The sequence below is a fragment of the Terrapene carolina genome, unplaced genomic scaffold, assembly GCF_002925995.2.
Source record: "Terrapene carolina triunguis isolate 2854851 unplaced genomic scaffold, T_m_triunguis-2.0 Scaffold136, whole genome shotgun sequence".
NCBI lineage: Eukaryota > Metazoa > Chordata > Testudines > Emydidae > Terrapene > Terrapene triunguis.
The window spans coordinates 3,137,900-3,148,130 of record NW_020664487.1 but is presented as its reverse complement, the minus strand read 5'-3'; the positions used below and the strand labels follow the sequence as shown (position 1 = coordinate 3,148,130).

At 38.1% G+C, this 10,231-nt stretch overlaps 1 protein-coding gene across 2 annotated transcripts in view; it reads left to right on the top strand.

The window, feature by feature from the left end:
- The window catches only part of CCNG2 (cyclin G2), a 14,368-nt gene extending 5,268 nt beyond the window's left edge, over nt 1–9,100 (top strand). The window contains exons 2-8 of one of the 2 annotated variants that reach the window (XM_026653329.2): nt 650–787; nt 2,378–2,515; nt 3,779–4,029; nt 4,195–4,273; nt 4,358–4,456; nt 5,488–5,693; nt 7,501–9,100. In XM_026653329.2, coding sequence (XP_026509114.1) covers nt 650–787; nt 2,378–2,515; nt 3,779–4,029; nt 4,195–4,273; nt 4,358–4,456; nt 5,488–5,693; nt 7,501–7,630 — 1,041 coding nt within the window. In that variant the 3' untranslated portion in view covers nt 7,631–9,100. Of the gene's footprint in view, nt 1–649; nt 788–2,377; nt 2,516–3,778; nt 4,030–4,194; nt 4,274–4,357; nt 4,457–5,487; nt 5,694–6,059; nt 6,142–7,500 lie in introns of those variants that run through there. The other variant, XM_026653330.2, reaches the window with a different exon arrangement.
- The last annotated feature ends 1,131 nt before the right edge of the window (nt 9,101–10,231 follow it).

Genomic DNA, 10,231 nt, shown 5'->3' with positions numbered 1-10,231 from the left:
CCCCCCCCCCCCAAACCAGGGATGATGGTGGGTGGCTGGTGATTGAAATGTATAAAGAACCTGATCGCTTCTATGCACTGATTCAGTGACTTCTAAAACATACCTAGATTAGATGGGGAGAGTCTGGCAAAAATTAAACCTTCAGATGTTTTGGGTAGAGAGTGGCCAGAAGCCATTTCTCCAACCACCTAACCGAAACCCAGTGTGATTCATTTCTGTAAGGCATTGAACTGTTGCTGCTCAACCTCCCTCTCCAGTATTATTGTTTTCTTTAATAACAAATCAGGCCAGAGCTCTCCCTGGGTCTGTGTAGGACACAACACCCCACACCCAACAGCAATTGCCAAACCCACCCACACTGTCACAGGAGAGGACTCCTGTCTCTTCCCTCCCCTCCCTCTTCAGGGTGGGAAGCATATATCGCCATCTTCTCGCAATTCATCCCAGTCTCCTTTCCCCATAGAAGGGTAGGACTAGGCTTTTTCTGGAGAATGTTTCATTGTTAAGACAAGGGGGAATAAGTGTTGCTAAAGTTGGACTCGGAATGTTTCACACTGATATTTGAGTCTGTAGATTCTGTCCGACTCCCATTGTCTAATTTTCATTCAATGGCACGCTACCAAATACTGAGATTTGTTTTCCTATTAAGATGAAGGATTTGGGGGCTGAAGAACAAATGAGCAATGAAGCTTTCTGGCTGTTCAAGCAGTTAAATCTACATTTGGAGCAAGAATGGAAGTTTCAGCCTCGGGAGAAGGGGCTGAGCCTGATTGAGCGCACGGCTGAGGTGAGGAGCAGGAGGAGAGCTTTGGCTCTAGGGGTGGAAGAGTTAATTATTCATGAGATTGATCCATTGCAATAAGAACTAGCTGTGTAAATATCCAAAGCTCTACTGTAGTTTTACACTAGAGAATTGCAGTACATGAAACTAAATAGTAAAGGGACGCTGTTAGTTCAAATTTAATACACAATTTAGGTTTTATAGAAACAAACTTGTAGGAAACTGAATACCAGTAGAAACACTTGTCTTTTAAAAATCCCATTATCATTTTTTTCTATATAAACATCCTTTTTATGTTTTTGTGCAGGTATTTTAATTAAAATAAATGTATATATTATGTGCCATGAACTGTCTTTAAATTTCAACACTTAAATCACTAGATATTTTAATGAATAGAAGAACTAGTTAGAAAATAAGGTGTGTTTTGTATCCACATCTGATCTGTGATCTGCAAAAATGGTCCGAAGATATCTGCCTCCACAGATATCCAGCGGATAGCTGTAGATTTTCAGGGCTCTAGTATATAAAATTTGGATCCACATCCATCCGTAGTCCACAAAAATGGATTTGTAGGCTCTAGGGATGCTTTCCTGAGTTGGAGTCTAATGCCCTAATCAAACAGCTCCATCTGGGCAGACTCCCTCTGAAGTCAGTCAGGCTCTGTGTCTGCTCCCCTTAGCAGGTATAGAGCCCCACTGACTTCAATATGAAGTTAATAGCTTAGGTGAAGAAACTTATTTTAATGTATTAGTGTTTCTATCTTGATTGTGTGCCGTCAAGTATAGAAAATATTGTTGATTCTTGTAGATTTTAATGATATATGCTGAAGTCATAGTGCTTTATGCCTTCAAAACACTGTACAAACTACTAAAACAATTCTTGGGGTTGTAAACTACTTGGAGTATCTTGACAAATTAGGCAGTGGAGACAGATCATTAAGGGAAATGTGCTTCTATACATTTAACCAAAGACATATGAAGTGTCATCCCGTGTAATTTAATACTTTAATGATCTCTGTAAAACTGACCCAATGAGCTTTTTTGAATTTCAGCTGAATATGGAATATTTTAACTGGACACTATAAAGAATAATTTTGATGAGTAATCTGTATTATCCCACAGGTAGCTCCAGGGGCACCCCTATCTACATGCCTACAAATTATATGTCTGCTGTGGTCCCTCAATATAAGCAGGGCTCATAATGGGTTTAATGTTTGCATTCTGGTGGAGAGTAGAAGGAACTCATTTAATACAGGAATTTTTCTGTGGCCTTTGCCCACACCCTGAGGTCAGGGCTTGTTCTGGTTATATACATTTTGGTAACAATTGTCTTTTAAAAACAAATGCATATTATAAATGTGGTTATACTCGATTTTGCACTAAGTTGACTTAGAAGGTCTGGCCTTCAGTCCAAACACTGTGGGTTTGTTGTGAGGCTTGGTAGGCTAACTTACCCCTTGTTTGGTAAATTAAAAAATCCACTGTTTTCACCACATACTTCTTTTAAGATATTTGCCATCTGCTTGCCTACTTCTAAGACAGATGACATTGCATGATATAGTGTTGTTAAATGCTGATTTTACTCATTTCATTGCAGAATGAAAACACTTTATGTCCAAGACTAAGGAATGCCAAGGTTGAAGATCTATGGAGTCTGACCAGTTTTTTTGGATTTACAACTGAAACATTTGTCCTGGCTGTCAACATTATGGACAGATTCTTGGCTCTTATGAAGGTATTTTGAGTGGGGAAGAAGTACTACTATGGCAAAGATCCTTGTGTTGAATATGCACGTTTCCACTTTAGTTTTACATTCATGAGGTTTGCTTTGAACTAAGGTAAAAAACAATCAAGATTCTTTAATAATAAACAACTGTAATTCCTGTCTCTTGGTTAGCAACATCCTGTGATAGCTCCTACTTCCTAGTTCAGAACTGGGTAGGTCACTTCATGACAGATAAGATTCTCAGAGTGACTCTCAAATATTTATATGGTATCAAACTTTGCACGTACCTCTACATAGGTAAACAAAAAATATGGTTCAGGTTCTTGCCCTTAAAAGCCTATAATGTTAATCAAATAAGATGAGTCACAATATTTTGCAACTAATAGAGTATTGAGAAACGTGTATAACTATGGCCAATCTATGTGTAGTATTGTTAATGTATAGTCCAGTGGAACTGCTTCAAGAGTACATTGCTGGGGTATTCTAGGTAGAGGGTGCTCAGCTATGGAATTGTTCCCCCCTGTGGCCTCTGGAAGTTGTGCATTTCAAGATTTGCATTAGTGAACTTTTTTTTTTTTTTTGTCATGGTAGTTTCACTAGAAAGGTACCAGCAAAGTGCTGTCAGTATAACAAAAAAATAAAGTGTTAGGAGGAAAAAACAAAAAAAGTTCACTAATGCAAATCTTGAAATGCACAACTTCCAGAGGCCACAGGGGGGAACAATTCCATAGCTGAGCACCCTCTACCTAGAATACCCCAGCAATGTACTCTTGAAGCAGTTCCACTGGACTATACATTAACAATACTACACATAGATTGGCCATAGTTATACACGTTTCTCAATACTCTGTTAGTTTGCAAAATAGAGAGGTGTGTGTGTGTGTGTGTGTGTGTGTGTGTGTGTGGGGGGGGGGGGGGGGGGGGGGGGGGAAGAGAGGAAAAAATATGAATGAGATTAGAGTATTTGGCTTAGACAGGCATCATGTACCAGTAAATGCAGTCTAAACCTTTTACTTGATGTTTAGATTGCAGTAGTGCCTAGAGGTCTCAACCAGGCTAAATCCCTGTTTAGCTGGGTGTTCTATGAACATACATGACAGTCCTGCCCAAAAGAATTTGCAGCCTAAAACATGAAATGCTTCGTGTTTAACTGTAAAGGTTGTGTGGCTTTTAAACATGGTACTTCCATAGTAACATCATGTGGGTCACTAGGTCATCACAGGTGTAACAATTGATAAATGGTTTGTTTGTTTGTTTTTTTTTTTCTTTCAGGTGAAACCTAAGCATTTATCTTGCATTGGAGTCTGTTGTTTTCAACTGGCTGCCCAAGTCATTGAAGAGGAATGCAATATTCCGTCCACTCATGATGTCATCCGGATTAGCCAATGTAAATGCACTGTTTCCGACCTGAAACGGATGGAAAAAATAATTTCGGAAAAACTGCACTTTGAATTTAAAGCTACTACTGCCTTAACCTTTTTGCACTTGTACCATACTATTGTACTCTGTCATACCTCAGAAAGGTAAGTGTAGTTATACCATATCTGCAATGATCTGTCATGGTTATAAGACCCTTTTCCCCCTTTTAGAAATCTCATTAAATCGAATTCTGACATTAGCTTAAAAATAGCCATATTTTAATCTTACATTTTACCTGAGTATAAATGTTGTTGTTTTATTATTTGTAGGAAAGAAGTACTGAACCTTGACAAATTGGAAGCACAGCTGAAAGCTTGCAACTGCCGATTAGTCTTCTCTAAAGCAAAAGTATGTACATTTCAATTGTTTTGCTTAGTAATTCATAACCGGATTTTGATTTGTGTATGCTGAGTGTGTTTTTTGTACTTCCAGCCATCCATATTGGCCTTGTGTCTTCTCACTCTGGAAGTTCAGACTTTAAAATCCATTGAGCTGTTTGAAATTGTTCTGCGTGTTCAAAAGCATTCAAAGGTAAACTATTTTAAATGGTTTGTTTACCTGTTGGTTTCAGCACGGAATAATGAAGTGCCACTTTCCTAACCATAGGCATCCTGAACACAACCATAAGATGTTGGTTAATACCAACACCCTTCCCCTTGGCATCGTGAGGTGTAAAACATACCATACCACTAAGATAAAATTACACGGGTACATTTTGCGCTCTTCTTTACCAAGAAGCAATCTGATAGCAGGGTCTTATTGGATGCTTATATGATTAAGAACCTGTTAAGTTCTTCATCTTATCCAGTCTACTTAAAGGAAGCTCCCCAGTCATCTTGCTTCTTACATGGGAAGGGGCTTAAACATGACACTTAAAATGTGGTCTATGTAAATGTACCTGTTTGTTTTTTCTTCTTACACTAAAGATGTTTAATATAGAAAAAGTGAAAAGTACGGTCTTAAAAGCATTAATGAAACTAGTATAGCTGAGTGCTTTTGTCTTAACTTTAAGTGTACAATAAAACCAAGACTTTACAACAAGCAAATCTACCCAGATTTATTTAACCTGAAATGTGTTCCCAGCCCCGAAGGAATTATTCATATTTCCTAGCTCTGAATAGTTTTGTCTGACATCCTTCATAAAATCATTGATACTATACAATTTTAATGTTCTTAATACACATTAAATAGTATAACCGATAATTCTGTTTTGTTTCTTTGTGAAAATCCTAAGATTCAGGGTCCTGAGTTATAACACACAATGAATGCCAGTATGAGGCAGGGACTAACTGGCTCATTTGCTTAAACCTGTCTTTAACTTAAAGGCAACATGAATTTTATTTGAACTGTCAACTTCACACTATGTTGCACAAGATTGTCTTAAGCTATGCTAAAGGAGCTGAACTTGAAAAGTGAAAAAGACTGACTTTTTAATCCATTACTTCAGCAGCATATCACTTGAATTACATACCAACATGTTTGTAAAGGTGAGGAGGCCTCATTCTAGACTGTCTGCAGTATAACTAATTAGATGTTTTTCTCACTTTTTTTTTCTTTTTAAGATAAGTGATAGTGACTTACTCTACTGGCGAGAGTTGGTTTCAAAATGCCTAGCAGATTATTCTTCTCCTGAATGTTGCAAACCAGATCATAAGAAGTTAGTTTGGATTGTTTCAAGACGTACTGCCCAGAATCTACAAAATAGTTACTGCAGTGTTCCTGAGTTGCCAACTATACCAGAGGTTGGATGTTTCAATGAAAGTGAGAGGTAAGTAACATTCCTAGGGTGGTGGTTTTCACTGATTTCGATAATTTCTACAAGCATTGTGCTGACACTTAGTCATAAAAATAGATTTGATTCAGTAGTTCTTATTTGCATGAACAGTTTCTTAAGGAAGCATAGTCTTTCTGGTTGCAAACTGACTTAAATCTCCAAAGCTATATATTGCTAGGGTAACTAGAAAATCACCTCAGTTTTCCCAAGCAGTTGAAGTCATGTGGCATGATCTGACCTAGCAGCTCCCAGGAATTTAATTTTAAGGACTGCAAGCCAAATGTTCAATGTTTCATTGTTGGCTTTTTTTTTCTCTCTCTTTTTGGTCACTTTAGTCCATGTTAATTTTTGTTTCAACAGTTTCTTAAAGGACTGTAGCTAAGAAGTTAGCATGTTTGGGAACCAAGTTTAAAATTTAAGGGAAAGTGAGGGGGAAAAGCAGATTTATGAGATGGCAGGTTGGTATCTCTGAACAAAATCAGATGAAAATAGCTGAGGTGAGAAGTAGTTTTATCACAAGGAAGTTTAAACATTTTTGCAAGTAGTTTGTCTATTAAAACTACCTTTGATATAACTCTTCCTTCTCAAAATTATCAAAAAACAATGTGTAACCTTCCTTCATGAGAAGACAACTTTTGTTTCATGTTTAATCATGTTTGCAGTAGTGCCTAAGAAGCACCATTGTACAAACACAATAGCATGCAGTCTCTGCTCTGAGGAACTTACAATCTCAATCGACAAGACAGCTACAGCATGGGGGGGAAAGGTATAACACAGGGAACCAATAATGCTGAGCTCTTGTTGGAAACATAGTTGCCGTACGTCATGTTTGTTTCACAATTTTGGGGCGGGGTGCCTACTTAAAAAGGGATAAGCAAAATGGAAAGAAAAGGGAGAGGGACATTCAGGGGAGCAGGGTAAGACGGTAGGAAGGGCAGATGTGGAATGAAACTGAGGTGAAGAGACTGAGGGAGAGGAAGGGACAGGGTTGGAGCAATCAGCACAGGGCAAAGGAAGTCCAGTCAAAATTGTAGAAAGGTGTCTGAATGTGTGCCGGTCCTTCCGCAACTGCTCCTACTGGCTGAAGCCTCTGGAGCAGTTTGGCTCCAAGGCCACATGCTGGGGAGGCACCCGCTGTGTCCTAATGCCCCCAGAGTTTGTGGGGTTCCCCTCCACAGTTTTGGGTCCATGTACTTGCTTGTGGAAGTGATGGCCACCGCTGGGCCCCATTTTACCAGCTCTGCTGCCCCCCAGTGCAATAGTCCCTAACTAGGTGAGTTCTTTGCACAGCAGTCTGATCCTGCATCTGTTTACTTAAATGGCAGTCGTATTAAACCTTTAGTAATCTGGATGGTTGTCAATACTAAACATTTTAAAGAAACTAGTAGCCGTGCCATTTCACACAACAGTATAAACATAGTGATAAGACGTACAGTGCCTGTTTGTGTTAGTGAATAAGTGGTAGCATAATCATGCTAGTGGATTAAAAACTAGGTCCAACCCTTGCTAATATGCTGTGATTGAGCATTGGGAGCACAGTAACTAGTAATACACGCTTTTTCTAATATTTTTGAAGTCTCTTTGCCAGTGGAATGAAATTCTGTAGAACTAGAAGTATGAAGAGCTTTTGAATTTCATTGGCACCTGACATTCCACAGCAACTCAATATCTTTTTATGAAATATTTTGTTCCTATAATGTGGGATCCCAAAAAAACCCCAACAAAACTGCTACCTTCATGGCTGCTTGTGTAGTCATCCATGATTTGAGTAAATTACAAATAATTCTTCCTTCTCTTTTAGTGAAGACTCCTGTGAAGACATGAGCTGTGGAGAAGAAAGTCTTAGCAGTTCTCCTAGTGACCTAGAAGGCAACTTCTTCTTTGACCTCAAACCTAAATCTAAGTGGAAAGCTCTCAACTGTCAGTCTTAGCAATTTGATTGCACTAGAGTACAATTTTTAAATGTACCATAGGTTTTCTTGGCAATAATAAATGAGTAGGTAGTATCCAGGCAAGAGTTGCCATGGAATACCTAAGTGCTTAGAATCCCTGCCTTTTTTTAGAATTCTGATTTAAGCAGCCATTTAGGTGCCCGTTCAGCCAAATACTTACACAGCCATAGTCCTGTTGAAGTGGACTATTCTTGTGAGTAAAACGATGCATGTGGACAAGTACCTTGCTGAATTCGGTCTAACAGCATAATGGGCTAGTATTTCAAATGGTAAAACTGCTTTAGAGCGCACATGCAGTCTTCAAGAAAAGAGGTTGTATGTGCTCTGTTGTACTCATTTCTTTTGGGGCAGGAAGTATTTTAACCAAAATTATATATTTTAATGGTGTACTCTAAGGATTTTAAAACCTTTGCTTTTTAAACTTCAGGAATCCTTGTTTAATCAGGAGTATGCATGATCTATTTTGGGAGGAATATAGACTTAAATACCTTTAAACCCATTCATACGAATGATAGTCTAGTATGTATGTGCTGGGGTTTATTTTAGTATTTTCATTTTAAACTAATGCAGAATAAGCTTATGCTGAATTTCATAATATGAACTTCAATGTTTAAAATTTTAGTGTGAACAAGTCAATTCATACTATTAGATTAGAAGTATTAACATGTTCAATTTTATAAGTCTACATTCCTTTAAATATTTAACCCTTGTAGTTGATTTCAGTATTCTTCCACTGTCAAATGACTAAATCCATAATCAGACTGGTTTGCATGCTTATGTGAAAGCTGTTAGTGCAAGAAGAGTTGGTATTATGCAGAAATGTCAGATAAATGTGAAGTTGATAAAGTGGTTGATATAATGGCAGAAACTTGGTAACTTTTTTTGCATTTTTGTTAAAGCACACAGATTAGTATGATTGCATTTCACTCGAGTATGGACAGCTAGCAAATGAGGAAATTCACTCTAGAATAACGGTAAATGTGTGATAGTGCCAACATAAAAATGAAGGGGCAAAAAAACGACAAACTAAAGTTTAACGTTTGTAGAAGTAAACATCTTTCTAGGATGATGTGCAGCTGTGAATGGTGATGTAAGTTCCTAAATGTTATATGCTTTCAGTTTTATAAACTTATACAAACGTTTACAAAATGTATAAAAAAATGTAAATTTTAAAAATGTACAGAAAAATCTTAACTTTAAATGAACAAAAAAGTACTGTATTTTTTTACATTGTGTACGTAACTTTCTGTAGGTAGCTTGCATGTGGATATTAATTTATTGTGTATTCTGTATGATACAAATACTGTCTATTGAAGTCTTGCTTTTTCTACAGCAGGCCTCAACATCCAAGATATTTTCTGAACCCAATCTCTGTTAAAGGTTATTAAACCTACTGTTTTGCTTCAGTTCAGAATAAAAATAATGCAGTTGTATTTCTGTTTGTGTAAATCTCCTGCAGTCTAAGACTTCTCAGTAAAGTTATATCAGCTGCTCTATATACTGAAATGCTGGCTTGGTCTGAAACTTTTCTACATGGACTATTTAAGGCTTTTCAGAACAGCCTTAAAGGAAAATAGTGTCCTTTATATCCTAGATTTTTATAGATTGGGTCTCCAGTAAGAGCCTAGCTAACTAGACTTTGATACCTGTTTTGATTCATGAATTGTAACATACTAGAGAATTATTTAAAAGGGCTCTACATAGTGATTTTGCTTAACTAAGTTCTGATTTAATCACGGGGGGAAACCCAACCTATGTAGGCAAAATTTTCTGTTACCCCCAACTAAGAAAATTCCTATCACATATAGCTGATCTTGTGTGTTTGGTTTTTTGTTTTTTTGGCAAAAAAGCCAAATTACTCTTTGCTCAGTCTTTTCTTAATGTTTTTAGACTTTGTACACCATTACATAAGAACAGTCATATGGGGTCAGACCAATGATCTATCTAGCCCAGTAGCCTGTCTTCTGACACTGGCCGGTGCCATGTTTTTCAGAGGGAATGAATAGAACAGGGCAATTATTGAGTGATCCCTCCCTCTGTTGACCAGTCCCAGCTTCTGTCAGTCAGAGGCTTAGGGATGCCCGAGCATGGGGTTGCATCCATGGCCATCTTGGCTAATAGCCAGTGATGGACCTATCCTCCATGAATTTATCTAATTCTAGTTGCTGTCAGCCTACCATTAACACCACTGCATCTGAGTCCTGGAACTGACACTACTACATGTTCTAAAACAGTGGTTCTCATACTGGGGGTGGGACCCCTCAGGGGATCGCAAGGTTATTACATGTGGGGGGGGGGGGGGTTGCAAGCTGTCAGCCTCCACCTCGAACCCTGCTTTGCCTCCAGCATTTACAATGGTGTTAAATGTATAAAAATGTGTTTTTAATTGATATGGGGGGGTCATGCTCAGAGGCTTGCTATGTGAAAGGGGTCACCAGTACAAAAGTTTGAGAACCACTGTTCTAGAAGGAGTTGGGCATTCTTTCCTAGCACTGTAACAATATCAACTTTACTATAGCTTCTGCCAGTTAACAGTATTAGGTTGTGATTACTGCTCTGTGCTAAGCTACTGGGTGACTT